The sequence below is a fragment of the Erythranthe guttata genome, chromosome 8, assembly GCF_056151865.1.
Source record: "Erythranthe guttata isolate IM_541 chromosome 8, IM_541, whole genome shotgun sequence".
Taxonomy (NCBI): domain Eukaryota; kingdom Viridiplantae; phylum Streptophyta; class Magnoliopsida; order Lamiales; family Phrymaceae; genus Erythranthe; species Erythranthe guttata.
This window is the reverse complement of record NC_142540.1, coordinates 20,076,328-20,094,695: the sequence shown is the minus strand read 5'-3', so window position 1 is coordinate 20,094,695 and position 18,368 is coordinate 20,076,328. Positions and strand designations below refer to the sequence as shown.

At 35.6% G+C, this 18,368-nt stretch overlaps 3 protein-coding genes and 1 non-coding gene across 4 annotated transcripts; 3 read left to right on the top strand and 1 right to left on the bottom strand.

The window, feature by feature from the left end:
• The first annotated feature begins 1,019 nt into the window (after window positions 1-1,019).
• Window positions 1,020-1,099, top strand: TRNAL-UAG (transfer RNA leucine (anticodon UAG)). The gene has a single exon. It is a non-coding gene; the product is annotated as a tRNA-Leu (tRNA).
• A 367-nt stretch (window positions 1,100-1,466) lies between these two features.
• On the bottom strand, window positions 1,467-8,053 carry LOC105970427 (apoptosis inhibitor 5-like protein API5). The gene is made up of 16 exons (XM_012995250.2): window positions 7,771-8,053; window positions 7,488-7,649; window positions 6,864-6,963; window positions 6,708-6,773; window positions 4,627-4,739; window positions 4,465-4,539; window positions 4,148-4,297; window positions 3,703-3,768; window positions 3,561-3,626; window positions 3,243-3,353; window positions 2,962-3,048; window positions 2,778-2,884; window positions 2,504-2,618; window positions 2,274-2,339; window positions 1,896-2,008; window positions 1,467-1,792 (listed from the first exon to the last, which is right to left on the bottom strand). The coding sequence occupies exons 1-16, from the start codon at window positions 7,855-7,857 to the stop codon at window positions 1,609-1,611; spliced, it is 1,668 nt and encodes a 555-aa protein (XP_012850704.2). The 5' UTR covers window positions 7,858-8,053; the 3' UTR covers window positions 1,467-1,608.
• Window positions 8,054-8,586: 533 nt separating this feature from the next.
• On the top strand, window positions 8,587-14,297 carry LOC105970447 (TAF RNA polymerase I subunit A). Its single transcript, XM_088822304.1, has 9 exons — window positions 8,587-9,114; window positions 9,802-9,918; window positions 10,257-10,339; window positions 10,538-10,977; window positions 11,237-11,412; window positions 12,194-12,285; window positions 12,381-12,514; window positions 12,950-13,249; window positions 14,079-14,297. Exons 1-9 carry the CDS (start codon window positions 8,740-8,742, stop codon window positions 14,261-14,263), a joined length of 1,902 nt encoding a protein of 633 aa, XP_088678430.1. The 5' UTR covers window positions 8,587-8,739; the 3' UTR covers window positions 14,264-14,297.
• A 1,829-nt stretch (window positions 14,298-16,126) lies between these two features.
• LOC105970429 (ras-related protein Rab11B-like) lies at window positions 16,127-18,077 on the top strand. The gene is made up of 2 exons (XM_088822305.1): window positions 16,127-16,607; window positions 17,237-18,077. The coding sequence occupies exons 1-2, from the start codon at window positions 16,384-16,386 to the stop codon at window positions 17,655-17,657; spliced, it is 645 nt and encodes a 214-aa protein (XP_088678431.1). The 5' UTR covers window positions 16,127-16,383; the 3' UTR covers window positions 17,658-18,077.
• The last annotated feature ends 291 nt before the right edge of the window (window positions 18,078-18,368 follow it).

Sequence of the window (18,368 nt, the reverse complement as noted above, 5' to 3'; positions counted from 1 at the left end):
CGTTAAGTTTTTAGAAAATAGTCATAGAAATATTATTGAACAAGTAAATATATGGAACATACTAACATTTTTTTTTTAAATATAATAAAATAAAATATAGTATATTTCAACTTGCCGAAACTCTTTGTTGGAGATATGCATGTAGATTATTGCTGGAAAAAAAAAAGTTTAAAATCTTGAAATAACAAATACTTAAACTATGTAAAATAATATATATATATATATATATATATATATATATATATATATATATATATATATATATATATATGATAATTCATATTACACATGTATATAATTATTTAAAGATGATTATATTATAATGCTGGCTTCTTAGCAGCCATGTGACACATTAGGCCAGCTAGTATTATACCTTGAAATGAGGTGATGATTGTTGATAATAGCTTGTCTACTGCCATTGTAGACCATAAACCAAAGGATTCAAAATCCAAATATATATATATATAACATAATAAATCAATTTTCGTACGTTACTGGAGAGAGAGAGAGACTGCTAAATAGTAAATACAGTAAAATTAATTATGTCCACCTAATACACTTACGTATCATCTAAATTATTTTCAATCCCAACTTGAACTATTTCTATATGGATAACGTATATAATAAATATAATAATATATATTATATATATTGGACCAGATCTTAGTTGACGTGATGAAAGTTGTTAAAATTGGTTGCTCTACATAGTTTTTAGTTTATGACAACAACATGAAACATATATATATACACATTTTTGTTTAATTGGATGTAGAAAATGTACAATTATGTATTTTGCTTACAGTGCTGAAATAATTCCAGCAGCCTTTCTTGAAGTCCACGTGGTACAACTTTTGTTGGCCAGATTATTATTATTTTTTATATTTTCTTTGTTTTTTTTTTTCTTTTTTTTTTTTTCTTTTCTGCCCGAAAACTAAATTTATTGTATATATAGAAAAGTGGGGATTTGTTTATTTTATTAAGTTTGATGAATATAATATTTAACTTTTTAATAAATATCAGACAGTTTGGCCGAGTGGTCTAAGGCGCCAGATTTAGGCTCTGGTCCGAAAGGGCGTGGGTTCAAATCCCACAGCTGTCATTAATTGTTTTTACATTTTTAATATAAACCCTTTTTTAGTTTTTACCGTCTAAATTCAATTTTTATTTATTTTTTCAATAAAATGGTCACAACCTAACATTTTCTTAGTTTTATTACCATTTTTTTTTCTTTTGCATTTTAATTTTTAACCCTTTTTTCATATGAATTGCATTTCAATAATTTCTTGGCTCTTCAGCAACTTTGACATTTTGATCTGAGGTTATAAAAACCAAAAAATAAAATAAAAATAAAAATTTGATTAAATCAAATGTGACATACTAATTGTATTTCACCCGATTTAGCAAAGCATGAACCTAAATTCATCCACATATATAAGTAAATATCTATTGGAGATAAAGGGAGATCATTAGAAACAAATCGAACAAATCACGTTTATCATTAAAACTAAAATCAGCGAAAAATTAGTCACTACAATCGTCTACAAATTAGATAAAATATGTGTCTATGGTGTACAACAAAGTGAAAATAAAAAAGAGATTGTTTTTTTTTCAGAAACGACCTCGACCCCTTCCTCTACCTCGACCCCTCCAACCTCCTCTACCTCTCCTTCCAGTCGTCGCGCCACTTAAGCCTTCGAATGCTCTGTTAACAAGTTGGTTTTGTACTCCACCTCGACCCTTCTTTGTTGCATTTGCGCCAGATCCATTTGCCGGATTAGCAGCTCGTTTTTTACTTCAATATTTCAAAAAACAAAAAAGACAATTAAACCGAAAAAGTTGAAGCATAGAGGAAATAATGGTAAAAAAGAAAAGGATCTCTTTTTTTACTGCCATACCCAGTAGTAGCAGCAGTAGCAGAAGCAGATGGTACTGCAACTTTAGTTACTTCTTTCCAGGATAAGCTAATTTTCTGGTCTCCGATAAATGAAGGCGCTTTTGAATGCAAAGGCTGCATCGAAGACCATAGTTTACACAATAAACCAATTAAAAAGGAGTACTTGTCAAAATAAATAGAAAATAAAATTGGAGAGTAGGATAGAGAAATGTGGAAAGTTGTTCTTTCTTATCCACTACTATCGTTTCATGCAGGTGGATACTCAATAATTTTTTCAGCGAATTCGGAAATGAGATTTTTTTCATACTGCGATTATTGTTTGTTGCATTAAGTGTATATATAATCATTTAAAGGTGTTTGGGGGAAGCTATTCATTCACCTGGGCCATTGCAAGTATATTGTTGCAGGTTCGTTGGCCAGCTGTAGCATTCTGCTTCTGCTTCTTCTGCAGGAAATGACAAAAGAAAAATTGAAATTAATCCAACTAATGAACCCAAGATAATGCGCATGCAGGCTGCAGCATAGTCGTCAAAATAAATAAATAATAATAAATAAAGATTTAAAAATTAGTAATAATACGAGCAAAATGCACGCTAAGGGAAAACTCACAATTGCTTCTTTTTCCTCTTCGGTCTTTGCAGCTGTCATTGCTTTGTTGTGCTCCGCCATCCCCTGAGTCAATTTCTTATTCATCGCCTTAGCTAAATCCTCGATGATGCTCAATCTATTTCATAAATAAAAAACAAGTCAATAATCTTTGCATTTATCTCTCTCTAAGTACAAGCGTATTATAATTTTAAAGATAAAAGTATCACAGCACATATACGTAATTCGTTTCATCACAGTGAAACATTAAAGGAACATTTTTCAGTTTTTCAATTACCTCTCTGTAAAATCTTTATATTGTTCCGAAAAATCTTCCCCAAGCCTGTCTGATGGTTGCCCAGTGACAATCTTGTAGCCACAAAGGCTATTTGTGACATTCGGAGTCTACAATATTTAAGCATGTGAGGTATCCAATTTTGTAATTAAAATATGTAACTCAACATAGTCGCGATAATTCTTACCTTACTAGCTAAATGGTGAAGTGCATACAACAAGCACTCGATACAAGTGAAATTTATCTCTTCGATCTTTCTCCGAACCATGTATATCTGTGAGATGGAGAGGGAACAAAAAAGAAGGAATAATGAGAAACAGTTTGTTATTTCAGTGACATGGAAAGAGAACAGAAAGAAGTAATATTTAAAAAAGATTTACAGTAATGAACATGAGCAAAAGATGGGAGTAGAAAGTGCAAAACACACGACACACGAAACAGAAAATATGCACGCTTTTTATAAGTTACCTTTAAAAGTTGAACAACTGATGGAAGAAGCAGCCTTGAATCTTGTGGTTTAGCATATAATGAACATTCAGCAAGGTTTTTGAGCAAATCTAATTTTCGTTCTTCAGGAATCTGATGGAGAAAAGATAAAATTATATAAGATAAACCCAAAATAATTTCGTAACACTGCTGAGACTCTTTAGCTGATAACTATCAGTTGTCAAACAGAAGTTGTGTATACCCAAGAAAGTAACAAGCGAACAACTGATTAAGGGTTGCTGGCTAAAAACTTTATACAATCATCGGGACAACCATCCAGTTATTCAATTTGAGCATTACCTTGTCAAAAACAGGGATAATTTGCTTTGCCAAATAGCTGACGAACTTATTGCTCGAAGCACCTCTCTGAAATCACATGTATACATGAGGTCAACATATGCTGAGAGAATTTATAATTTTAAAAATGTAGAGTTCTGTATACCTTGAAAAAAGGGAGGGCCATCTCTAGACAGGATATGAATCGAAGAATGTGATCAACGTCTGAAACCTGTACACACAAAAAGATTAAATTAAAATGAATCCCAAAATAATTCTTATCCATAAATCTAACCAGCATTTGCATGGAAGAAGATATAATATATGATAGCTATGAAGGACAACAACAGTAGCAACTATCTCCTGTAAAGAATGCAGTAAGTAGCCTTTCGACTGACTTACAGATCCAATAATAGGATAATGCAACATAAAAGGAGACCGCGTTTGTTACGGAGATGAGAGAAAACATTACTCTAAAAAAAGACAAATGATTAGGGAATGTTTATTGTCATTAATAATGTATGCTGTAAATAGAAGACTTTAACAAAGTCAGAAACAAACAGTCAACTAATGGAAAGCAGATATATAGCCGTGTTGACAACAGAACATACATCAAATTGAGCATCCAAATCAGTCTGGCCCTCAATAATCTCAACAAGTTCTTGAACACGCTCCACAGGAGCATTCTGCCCAAATAAGCTCAAGCTTTTCAAGAAGTCCATGAACAATATAAATTCAGCTCCCGTCACGTCGTGCAAATTCTGGAACAGCAACATAGTCAGAGAAATGTTCAAATCGAGTAATTAAGGCTTCCAAAGAATGGCATTTCAGATACCGTGACTAATGAAGTCAAAACAAAGAAACGGGCCGAAACAGAATATGTAGATATTAAAGGACAAATTCAGTTAAAATTTCCAATGCTACACACCTGCTTCACCAAATTGGTTATATGCCTCTCCATTTCATCCTTCGGCTTCAACAGCTCTTCTTTAAGGGGAAACACCTGATAATAGACTCCTTTAGAACTTTGGGACTTCCAAAATTATTAGAAATCAAAATTCATTCTCCAAATCAGTGAACGCCGCCTTACCTTATCTCTAATAAAGTAGAGAACCTTATCACGAATGCTCTCCCAAGCAGAACCATCCTCTGAATTTCGATCCTCAGTGCTTCCTAGGTGCTTAAATAAAGCTGTTAATGAAGCTGCAACAAACAAAAAACAACTTCAAACAACGCACTTCTGTACACACACGGTATAGGTTCATTATATATTAGTCTAGACCACAGGTGTATAGCCAAAGGGCTGATGCAAATGATTATAGTTTTACTATTTATGAAAGGCACGACAGAGATAAAAAAAAAAAGAAGTAGATCAGGCATTACGGGGAGAACTCTTACAGAGTCTTAATATGACTTGGTAACAGTCAATTTATATTTGAATTAAAATTCACAGAATACAGTAGAGCATCAAACAGAATAAGATGGCTAACAGATTTTCTCCTTCCCACACAAAAAACACTTTATAGCTATGCATTCACATTCATTAGCAAATCCATTGTGACAACATATTCAAAGTTTGAAGGACTTCAAGAAAGCTTTCTAAGTTAAAAATCGCGGCCTACCACGGTAGAGGGGCATTATTATGTAAGCATATCTTCAAACTGTAGGTCCATAAAAGACATGTTCAGAAACATTCAGATCGCGAGTATAAACCAAGAACTGATCTGAAACTCCTCTTCGTTGACATTTGAATTTAAGGTCCTATGTATAATCCCAAGTGACCTAATGCATTTTGTGCAGATGAATCACATTATCAGCAAAGTAAAAAACAAAAGGGAATTCATTTCTCAACATCTAACAGTCCATGATCCACCCAGCAGCCACTCCGGAAGATCCTCCTACCCTAGCCACCCTGTAGCTAGTACGTCGCATGGAGTCCAGCTCAACTTCCTCTAATGCTTGTCAATTGAAAAGCACCATGTGAACAACAAACTAGATTAGATACCTGACTTTAACATGACAGCTCACAGTTCGATAGCAATGAACCCCTGCCGCAGCATTAGTCACCATTTCCGGCAAACTCAGATAACCATAGTGCAAAAGTAAGGCTCACTACGTGTAAACTAACCACAAAGTCCTCTATAACACTTCAGAAGTTCTGCTCCAACTCAGTTACTGCTAAACTGAAGACATATAAAAGCCAAAAGATGGGAAAATGTTTTAAATAAACTTTCTTGGAAAGGGAACAATAACGTCTTTAGAACCGTAATGCTTCTTGATGAAAATCTCCCTTCAGATTTCAAGAACTTATCCAACAGACCGTACGTTTAAGAGCAAAAGAACGATAGTTTGAAATGAACCAACTGTAACTGCTCCATGATACTCCTTAAGAATAATCCACGAGTTATAATTCTAGATCCCACCTAATGGAGAACCTAGTTTGCCAGAATTATATGCACGTCAGAACTTCTTTCTGACAGCACTACCCGCAAAAAAAGCATTAGCGCTTCTTCATCAAAATTTATCTCCGTCATGTTTCAACTAATTCCAAACTCTACTTGACGTTCTATAGACCATTAAGGCGAGATGCTGAATTCTCATGTATTGCCTATCAATGCCTTTACAGTTTACATTAACCTAAACTATAATATGTCCAAGACAATTATATTCGATCCAAAGGTAACAAACGCAAAATAATCAGTGTTCCAATGAATATTTCTAAGCAGTTCAAAGTTTTAAGAGATCATGGCTATTATAAGGCTCACAGATGGTATCAGCGAAAAATGAAAGGAATAAACGAGAAAAAATATATCATGTGATGTCATAATTCTTCCATGATGATTTATTTTAATCATCTTTCAACTACTTCCGAACATTACACCGAACATCCTAAAGACATTATCCACCAGTATAGCAATATGCCCAATTACCTGTCTATGCCTTCATATAAACCAAAACTCTAACATGTCAAATAATATTATATCCGGCCCAACAGTTGCAAACACAAAAATCATCAGCTTCCTAAAGAATACTTCTAAACAAACTATACTTGTGATATCTCAATGCTTGCTTGGTCAACGAAAAAGAAAGGAAGAACAAAGAAGAAAAAAACAAATCGATAATGCTTTTTGTAATAAACAATAAAAGTAAATTCTTAGATTTAGGACTTACTCTTGACATCCTGCCGCAACAGAGACATAAGGGCTTTATGGACAGCATCACGCTCTTTATTTTCTCCTAATCATAACCACCAAAGATACTCAAGGAATCTAAACAGTTGAAATAATCAATTTAAAATCTTACTACATGCATCGAAGACTAAATTACCAGCAATGAGGAGTTGAGCAAGTACGTCAACAATTTTTTCAAGATGTTCAGGTGTATCCTTGCAGAAAAGAGGAAGCCCGCGAATCGTTTGCACTCGCACCTTCATCAATAAACAAAAACAACCACCAAAAATCATTCAGATATATACGATGCCTTCAGGACAAGAAACTACCATCTGTTTAATTCTATTCAAAAAATATAATCTCCTTCCCTCCCCACGAGCTAAAGGGCAACAATTTAGCAACACTGGACTCAAATAACCCGATGTTTTACACATCCCTCTGAATGAAACACACAGAAGGTATAGAAGTTTTGGTATGGGATTGAGATTCTTCAAACATGGCAGAGGCAAGACACATCAATAAAATTAATGGCTTAATTACTTCCTCTTTCCCTTCCCATCAAACCCAATTTACCGAATGGATAGGCAAATTCTCGAATGGAGAAGGAAAAAAAATTAAAAAAAAATCCTGAGCAACTAAATCCAAGAAACTCCGACACATTTTCAATTGAGTTAGTGTCACAGGTTACTAAACTACAGTAACAATTTTCCTCCTTTCTAATATACAAATACCTAGCGAAAAAAAAAGGGGGGCTCCAAAATCCAAATAGTAAATCACTTACAGCAATATCCTCATCCACGCACAAATCCATTTGTCGGTCCAGAGCTCGATCGGAAAGCTCGGGGAAAAATTTGAAAAACTTTGGTATCATTTGTGCCGCCAGCTGCTTTGCCTTAACGCTGCCATTTGCAGCAGCAATTATCCCCTCGTAATCACTCTTATTCTGCTCCCAATTACCAAACACAAGACACAAAATGTAACATCTTATTTCAACTTTAAACAAATGCAATTAAAACATGAACATTTCAGGCAGAAAAAAGAAAACTGGAAAGAGGTAAACTAACCTGCGACTTGTCTTTGGCTTCATTGAGTCTCTCTCCGAACTCGTAGAGCTTCTCGATGTCACTAGAATCTTCCGCCGCTCCCGCCATTACTTGTTTAGATTACTGCTGAAGGTCTGTCTGGTGTGTGTGTGTGTGTGTGTGTGATTTTGGGGAAAGGGGTTAGGGTTTTGGGGAAGTGGATTGAATGAGGTTCAGAGAGAGAGAGAGAGGGAGAACCTTTATTTTGAAGGGGTTGGGAAAAGAAAAAAACCCGTTTGCAAGATTTGTAAAATTTCTCGGTTTTTTTTTTCTAATTTAATAATTAAAAATTAATAAGTAATAACAATAAATATTGTTTTTTTTTTTTAATTTGGCAAATTGCGGCCACCCCAGAGGTAAGGTTAAATTACGAAAACACCCATCTTATTTCATGCCACCCCTCAACTATGTATTATTTTACTTGTGCACCCTTATAGTGTCAAATTTACCTAAGGGATTTCATCCGGTTTATAAACCAAACAAACATGTCGATTACTGAACCGGTAATTCGGTGCGATTTTCTGTTTTCTATTCTTTTATATATATTATTATATATGTAATAGTAGTATTTAAACAAAAAGAAATTAACAAAATAAAAAAAAAATTAAAAAAAAAATTAAATATTGTTAATAAATTTTTGGTAATTCGGTTATTTACCGAACCGAATGTTAAACGGTACCGAAATTTTGGTACAATTTTTACCGAATGAACACCCTTAATTTTACCAACTAGAGGGGGTTAAAATAAAAACAATGAACTTGAAGAGGAGCGAATTGATATTTACGTATTTTGAAATCTGGGAGAGTATATATAATGAACCGCAACCTGAAACTCGGCGGCTAAATCTCAGGGTTCCCACGGCCAGAAGCGGCAGCTCCTCCCACCCCCCTTTATCTCCGTTCACCGCTTCCGCCGCTAGCTAAAAACCCTAAAAATCCGAAGCTATTTCACATGGACGAACAGGCTTTAACGGAGTCCAACCGCGAGATTGTACACGCCGTAACGCCCAAAAAAATCAACCGAATACCACTCAGGAAACTCAGCGAGTTCGAAGAGCGCGGCGGCGGAAAATTCTCGCCGGAGGCAAAAAAAATCAGACGAGCACTGCAGTCTGTGAACGCCCCTAGCTATTGCCTGAAGGAAGGCGTCGGGAGCTTGAAATGCGTGGACGAAACCCTTAGGCATCAGCACCGGAACAGGCTGACGTGGCTGCTCGACGAGCTTATCCGGCAGCATAACTGGGCGGAGGCATGTGGCGTGTTGAGTGTGTTGCTCCAAGGTACTGCGAGAGACAAGTCTTTGACGAGAAACCGCGCCAAGTATTCGGTATCGATTTATAAACCACAGAGCTTTTATTTAGTTAGGTTAATAATTTTGTTTTTGTGTTTTGTGCAATTTGTAGGCATACATTTTATGACTTAATTTTGTTGTTTGGATTAGAATTTGATGGTCTAATATGATGAAGCTTATTTATCATTTGATTTCGTGAAGTATTGAAAAACGCTAGAAATTGTTTACGATTTCTGAGTGATAATAGCATATGCTTGAATGCAGAACCATAGACTTGTTATCTAGCAAAAAAAAAAAAAAGAATGTGATTATTACGATTGAAGGCAACAGCGATAAAGTGATTTTTAAATAATCAAACTGATTTTTTATTTTAGTTTCCAACTGATTTTACATCTTACTTGCTCTGTAGACGATTGGATATAATAGATTTTATTTCATATTTAACAATTTTCCTGCTGAATTCATCCATGCCATGTAGTAGAAGCTTGAAAATTTAGTTATTTTTACGATCTTTCTTATTTATGCTCTAGCTTCACACGTTCCTCCCTCTGATTTTTTTGTTGGATTCCCAAACACTCGTAATTCTTTAATGTACTTTATCGTTATGTCATATTAGTCTACCCTTTTATATTTATAAGTCAACAAGTTATGTTATAAGTTGTTCCGAGTTACTTTCGTTGCGGTAAACAACTTTGTTAAATGTTCATATTCAAATTTCTGAAGGTTGCATTGGAGCTACTCAATAATATAAAAGGTGAAACTATGAGCCCAAAAGACATTCAGGATGTTTATGACCTGTGGATTGCAAAATTCGGATCTTTGAGGAATTGGTCAACAAAGGTATAATGCAGAAATATACATGATCGTCTGACAGAGATTTGCTACAATGATTTCCATCTTCAATCATGAAAAAAAGAGATACCGAACTGTATACCCTATTGAATTCTTCAATGTTTCCAAGTTGTTTTTATAGAAATAATAAACAAGTTTTTGTACCTTGATAAACTCGGCAATATCAATGTGCAAAACCCCTGGTAAATTTTGCACAGCTAGGAGAAGCTAGTCTCGACTTTCTTGATGTATTTATGCACATTCTAAAAACAAAATTGATGCATCTTTCATAAGTTCTTAAAATTCTGTAATTACTCTGATATACTACATTATAATTCTGATGACAGGATAGGTTTGCGGTGCGGTTGGAGATTATTCTTACTTTTCTACAAAACGGGATTTTGGACGAAGCAAGAAAAGCTGCTCATACGTAAGTAAGGTTTATTTGTTTTCATGTGCAACAGTTTGTACTAAATTCAAAACAATGGTGTACTTCTCATACGAATCTATAATCTGTGTAAATATACCTAGTCTCGTATAAGAAATAGCCGATCTCAAAATGCTCTCCGCCATCGTAAAGTTCCATTATTCTCTCTAGATATAAAACTATTGACACACTGTTGATCAGTCTCAAGCAGGTGCGCGATGTTGATAGTGATCCTGTTGCAAATTTGGTTTTCGGGTTGGGATTTTGTCAGCAGTGGTATTCCGGTCTTCGAGAAGAGTTTCGCTTGACAGAGCTGGACTTATCCGGCACCAATATGCCGTCAGTAGTTCCTGCGGATGGCATTCACCAGCCAGTTGATTATTCTAACGAAAACGATGCTAATTCCACCGTACGGTGTGACTCGAGCACCTCTGTAGCCAATGATAAAGTATTCGAAGATGATAGTAACCGGCAGATTGCATTAATGGAAATTGATAGCATTACGAAAAACGAAACTTCTCCTACCAGTTCTCGGCCGCCAGAAGTTGAAATGGAGTTAGCTGAGCCCGGTAGGAATAGCAATTGTTACTCCCCTGCTTATTGTGGCGACCTTCCTCGTCTCTCTATTTTCTACGCCCAAGGTAGATGTGAAACCCTCTTGTCTCTTCCTTTTATTTCCCACACTAGCAATTATCCCCGTGCGATAATAAATTGTATTAAATAAAAAGAGAAAAAATGCTGGAAATAGGAGATGAAAAAATACTAATAATTAATATTAAAAAAATTACAAATATGCCATTAGGGTTTCTTAGGTTGCCCTAGCGTTTCTTACTTTTATAAATAAGATATGTCCATGAAGATTTCTATGAACTAACTTCTTTGTATTTTGGTCAAACATAGGACTGCCCACATGGCTATTTCCTATGAAATTGCCCGCTTCTCATGAAAGATTGGAGGATGAAATGAAGGAGCACAGAAGGTTGCTTAACGATGACCATAAGAATGCGTTGCAGCATTTACGTGTTGCTATTAACTCAATACCGCCAGTAGTTGAGGCCATCCACCCTTTAATACAGGTATTAAGTGATAAATATTTGGTATGTGTCATTTCATTACAGCAATGAAAATAAGACCTTTTATCTCTCACATGGAAAAGTCATAATTTTAGATTTCAACCACCATTCCTGAATCCCGACAGTTTTGTGTTTATATTTGTCCTCTCTCGTTATCTGCGCTAGTAAAAAAGGCTATATATATTGAATTGTGTGGTGCTGGGTAATTATGGCAATACTAAATATGTAAGAGTAGCTCCCCGTTTAGCTGCTGTGATTTTCTTCTATATCGATGTCCATATTACTTGGGTTTGGAGAAGCTATATTTTTTTTTTGTTATTCTTAACTCAATTTTCTGATAGTAGGTGTAATATTGAGGAACACGAGCTTTGATAGTTTCCCTTCTTGATTTTCTTCTTCTGGTCAATTACTAACACCTCAGGTTGAGTTGATGATGCAAAAAAAAAAAAAAAAAAGCAAATCTGCGGATATTTATTCTATTTTTCGTCCTTTTTTATTCCATATAGTATTCTCTCTTAAGTCGTATCATCGTCTGTAGTTTTATTTGCTGCAGCAATATCATGTTGTTGCACTATCCTTCTTGTATGTTTTCCGCGGCATATTTGTTGTCAATTTCTCGTTACTGTATTTGAAGTACTTACGAAAAAAAATCTGATAAGGATAAAAGAAGAGATGTAAAAACGGAAAAGTGACTGCAAGTTATCATCAGTACCATACTTGCATGTATTTTCGAATTGGGCTTCTATATTTTCCCTATAATAAAGCATTTTTCCTTTGTTACTAGATGCTACTTCTTGGAGATCATGTCCACGAGGCCTTTGATGAAGTCGAAGCTTTACTTGATACTGATATCCCGGATAGGCTACTCACACTAAGGTAACGTTTCTTTCATCTCGGTTGCACAAAGTCTTCCCTGTAAAAGTTTATGTATGCATATGTGTGTTTACAAATAGTACGACTATCCATTGCAGACTGAAAGCAGGTCTCTTGGAGCATTTTGATAGTGGCAATTATATCAAGCTCTGTTTATGCTATGAAGAGATTCTGAAGAAGGATCCGACATGCAGCGACGCCTTGGCAAAACTTGTACTCATGCATCAGCTTGGTATGCTATCACTTTCAACTTATATTAAAAAATTTCGACTCTTTTTTTCCGTAGTAATATATTTCTTTTACTTGAACGGGGATAGTCAGCAAGTCCAGTAGAAACATATTCTTCAGTGTCAAGGTTTTCTGACGTATTATCAAAAAAAAATTAAAAAATTACTAGTGTTCGAATTTGTCGCAAAATTCAACGAGTATGTATGCATGATGCCACTTGGAGATATCTAACTATGTGAAAAATCTGCAAGTGCTTCAGAATTATTACATGTTATGTGCATATTATTTGAGGAATCGATAGTGGAAAAAAAAAAGGCCCTTTTATCTATATAGTTTCTTCGAAAACTTTAATGTGATCGCTTATAGGTAGACGAAAATTCAACTAGGGTTCTTTTTCAATTTGTTGAACGAGATTTTTTTGTTTTTACTGAAACGCCAGGAGAATATGACACTCAGGATATGGTGGAAATGGTAGCCTTACACTTGGACGCTTCGTATGCAACGTGCGACACCTGGCAGGAGTTAGCATCTTGCTTTTTGAAACTCTCTCAATGCGAAGGAGATAGAGAGTCCAATTGTGGTGACGCTGATCAATACAGCCAAGGGTATTTAGATCACGCAAACAAGATTCCAGAATTACTCGTCAATGGCGAATCTGGAAAAGCGTGGAAATTGCGTTCCAGGTGGTGGCTCAACCGCCACTTTCATAAAAGTATTCTAATGGCTGATGCTGCATCAGGTAATCAAATTTTCCGTTTTTTCCTTCCTTTTTTGTTCTTGTGTTTTTTTTTTTGTTTAGATTAGCTTCCATAAAAAGGCTTATTATCTAGATGGTTATATTTAGGGGTGGAACTGAAAAGGAGTTTTCGATTTCTGCCGAATTGGTCCAAATTTTCTGATTCTGGAACAATATTTTTTTATTCAGAATTCCGAATATTCCGATTCCAACTTTTTCCTAAATTTTTTGGATCGGGATTGGAATATATATATGAGGTTCCGATTTTCGATCCGATTTTAATTTCCGAAAACAAATTTGCTATTTTCCAGAAATTACACTTATAATATCAATATCACTATGCTTTTTATATTTTATGTTAAATAAAATGAGAAATTTCCAAATTCCATCAAATCCAATCCAAAAAATTTCCGATTTTGGAACAATTATTTTTTCATTCTAATTCCGAAATTCCGATTTCCGATTTTTTTTTTCTTTGAACGGAAATTAGTTTTTCACTTTCCGGAAAAAAAATCAGAATTTTTCCGAAAGTGCTAATTCCGATCCGATCCCTCCAATTTCCAGCCCTAGTTATATTACATTTACTGCTCTGTATTAGTAGGAGGTCTACAATATAAATTGAAAGATCATTCACATATAACCAAAATGCGAAAGGGTATTACACTACTTGGTATTGTTAATAAGTAGATTCAGCAGAGAACCTTACAATACACAGTTACGAGTTTTAGGATGTTTCTAGAATATATAATTTATCTGTGCTTTTGGTTCGATTTTATCTTAAATTTTTGCATGCACAGTTTCGAGTTTTAAATTCCCCCGATTGAATACACAGGTGATTTGAAGCTTTTAACGTACAAAGCAGCAGCAGCTTCACATATATACGGACGGCATTTTGATTACGTGGTGAAGGCCACCGAATGTATAGAGCAGAAAAACGATATGGAACTTTATTCTTTATTACAGACTCACATTCTCAATTCTGTTGGATTTTGTTCTGTAAAGAGGAATATTTGTTGATATACATATATATACATGGTGCAGTTTGTCTGAACTCTAACTGTAGATTTAAAAGGGCTAAAATGTGAAATACTAAAATTTGTGTGGTTCAAATGACAAAAGTTGAAAGAAGTTGGGTGGTATGAGAAATGAGTTGGTTCATATAAAATTGTTTGTATCATTAGATTTGATCATGATATACTCTCTTTGAATTAGGGTTGGGATACTATTAATTAATATTTTTCTAGATTAATGAACTTTTGTTAGTTCAAAGTGTATGAATATTAGTGAGGCATAAGGCTTCAATGCGTTAGCACTTCGAATGTCAAGTCAGTAGAAATGGTGAAAAAATAATGTACGCGAAGGAATATAGTTAGTACTCACTCCTTCCCTTATTAGTTGTCATATTTGTTAGTTGTGCACATATTAAGAAACTCAACAAATATGCGTGATAGTAACAAAAAGTGTAGAAAATCACTAAAATGTCATTGTCATCCATTGATTTTTAAGTAATTATCTTTTAATTAATTATGAGAGGTAAAGGACAAATGTAAACCAAAAATTGTAATATAATGATTCATTGGAATAGTATAAGGACAAATAAATTCAAACATAAAGAAATGGACAAGTGACAATTAATAAGGGAATGAGGGAGTAAGAATGAGTGTGTATTAGGACTTTTATACTTGCCGTAAGAATGGGGTTGTTTGTCCTTATACTCATCTGCGAGGCAGGTTTGGGCGTTAAGTGGAGTGGCATGGTCGATCCATTGGCCGAATAATTACTCACTTATGGATTGGTTCACGCAAATGAAGAAGAAGCTTGATAAAACTGAATTTGAATAGTGTTGTGGTCTGTTGGACTATTTGGCTTGCTAAAAACAAAAAAATATTTTGAGGAGGCCAGAAATTAGGCTCTTGGCATTATCTTGCTCGCAAAGAATTTTCTTATGGAGGTACGATGATCTGCTTCTGAAGTGCTTTATTCAAAACTTCCATTACATATGCAAAAACCGAGTATCAAGTGGGAGGTTCCATTAAGAGACGAGATGAAAATTAATGTCGATGCTTCTCTTGTTTCGGTGGAACATGGTTGCGGGCTAGGGGGTTTGGCACGCACATTCGATGGAAATTGCTTAACTTGATTTTCTACATATTGTCCTATTTTGATTGATCCTACTTCAGCCGAGGTTATGACGGCTCTCGAAGCTTTGGAATTTGCTCAAGAACCAGTGGAGTAGAGTAGTTCTGGAATGTGATTCTAGCACTGTAGTTGCTGCTATTGTTGGAGAGTTCGGTAGTCGCACAATCTATGTGAATGTAATTGACGACATTAAACGCTTAGCCAGTACATTTAAAGTGTTCAAGATTCGTCACGTTAAGAGAAAAGCAAAATGTGCAGCCCACAAAATTGCTAGGCTTTCATCCAGAGGCTTTTTTATGTTGAACGGGGTTGTGCGTCTCCCATTTTATCGTTAGACCACACGTGGGAGTGATATGATCACTGACGACCGTGATTGTCTGCTGAAGGCGAGCTCTCTCGTAATCGACAGTAATATGATTTAAGAAAATGATTTCAATCCTATGCTACACCAGATGAATGTGTTATATTGGGTGGATTTTTTCCGTTGATCTACACACACAAATGTTTGTGTATGTGTTTGTGTGTATATCAATGGTAAAGATCTACCTAGTGTATTTCACCCGGTGTAGCATAGTATAAACCTCAAACATATGTGGATTTAAAATCCTCGATAATTACTTTAAACCGCCAATCCGAATTAGTAGCTAAATATTTGAAAATTTACTATACAATAAATTCATTATTCAAGTAAATCAAAAGGCCATTTATTATTATTATTAATTTATTATTTTAATTAATTATCCCATATTCATCGCACAAACTTATATCCATTAGCAACTACTATTTAGCAGTAGAGCCAGTAGCAGCTGGCAAGCGTTACCACCAACAAAAACCCAACCCGATTTATTCCTTCCCCCTTTTGCTTTTTAGTAATCACTCTCTCTCTCTTCCACCGCCACCGCCGCCGCCACATCTATCGCCGCCGCCGCCGAATTTCCTCACAATGATGCAAAATCCATAAGGATCTCACTCCAGATCAGTATTTTCATTGAGCGGAAATGGCGGGAGGGTACAGGACGGACGACGACTACGATTACCTGTTCAAGGTGGTGGTGATCGGAGACTCCGGCGTGGGGAAATCAAATCTGCTGTCGAGATTCACTCGGAACGAGTTCAGCTTGGAGTCGAAGTCCACAATCGGCGTCGAGTTCGCAACTCGGAGTATTCAAGTCGACGATAAAATCATCAAGGCTCAGATTTGGGATACAGCTGGCCAGGAACGGTGATGATTACTTCTCTCTCCTCCTCCTCCCTTTTTTAATTAATTAAAAATTATTATCGCACAATTATTTCCTTTCATTTTCCGATTCGAACAAATTTGATTTTTTTAATTTTTTATTTTTATTTTTAAAAGTTGTCGATTGTGCATTACGCGCCTAGATTGTGTAAAAAATTGTTGTGTTACTGTGGCAATTATTCCTACATGTAAATTGATGTAGTGTAGCTATTGATTTACCGGTAAGTTGTTTGGCATTCTGTTCTTAAGTAGCTCAATTTGCAAATCTGCTTTTATATATACATACACAATCAAAGGGGTTTAATTTAGACTGTAACAACTGTTCTAATTGTAGTGTTAAATAACTGCATCTACAAAGTCGAACACCGTTTTCCTCGAAAATCGGCAAAAAATAAAAAATAAAAATAAAAACAAGCAGACTTTGTTATTTAAAACCCTTCGCGTGTGTGTTTTTTTTCGCAATCTTTTGTGATTCTATTTGGATACCGTATGATGTACATTCGTCTAGAATTCTACTGTTTGTCGAGCACCATCTTTCTTGAAAAAGACAGAAACACAAAGCAAAATTTATATTTTGAAGAAACTCAATTGATATTTCGATCCCTTCTTTCTAGGTACCGTGCAATCACAAGCGCCTACTATCGAGGTGCCGTTGGAGCGTTGCTCGTTTACGATGTCACTCGCCACGTCACGTTCGAGAACGCCGAGAGGTGGTTGAAAGAGCTTCGAGACCACACCGACCAGAATATAGTGATCATGCTCGTGGGCAACAAGGCCGATTTACGTCACTTACGAGCTGTGTCGACCGAGGGCGGAACGGCCTTTTCCGAGAGGGAGAAGACCTATTTCATCGAGACATCTGCACTCGAGTCTTTGAATGTGGAGAAAGCCTTTACGGAGGTGCTCAATGAGATATACCGTGTCGTTAGTCGGAAAGCGCTTGAGGTTGGAGAGAGTCCCGCGGAGTTGCCGAAAGGGGAGAATGTGAATGTCGGTTCGAAGGATGTGAAGAAGGGTGGTTGTTGCTCCGTGTGATCGTGCGCGTAATTCAGTGTAAGTTATTTGTGGGTTTATTGCATTCGACACCCTGTATTTTCTCTGGTTGTTAGAAAACTCCCCGGGTTATATTATTAGCACAAAAACCCCATGATTCGAAATTTAGTCTCTTTTTTGGGGATTGTGTGCTAAAAGAAACGCATTATAAGGGTTGTTTTTTTTGCTAATATTTGTAACATGGGGAGTTTTTTTTGCAATTTGATACAATACAGGGGTACTAAATGCAATAAACTCGAGTTCTTTAACTAGTGATATAGTTGGCTTTTCGCCACGTCGTGTTATTTTACTAAAATGACTCTTTTGCGGGTTTTTGTGCCGTGTTATGCTTAACGAAGATGGATATTACTATGCGTTATATATATAGATGGATATGTGGTGTGATTCTTGAAGTTAACCAAATTGATGTTTCTGTGTGGATATCTAGTTTTCGATTGTTAATATCTCGTAATGTTAAATTAAGAGTCAAGATTTTTGGAGTTTGATGAATTAGATTTTCGTTTATATTTAAATAAGTTTAATTCGATTCACGACTAAAGTTTCCGTTTGCACTGCGAGTACCTAAAAACACACTGAAAGACTAATCGATGGTAGCCCGAATGCATAACTTTTTTTGTTTTTCGGATGCATAGAATAGATATGGAATACTGTTGAGTACATCAATGATTGACGGAGAAGTTTTTGTAAGTTGAA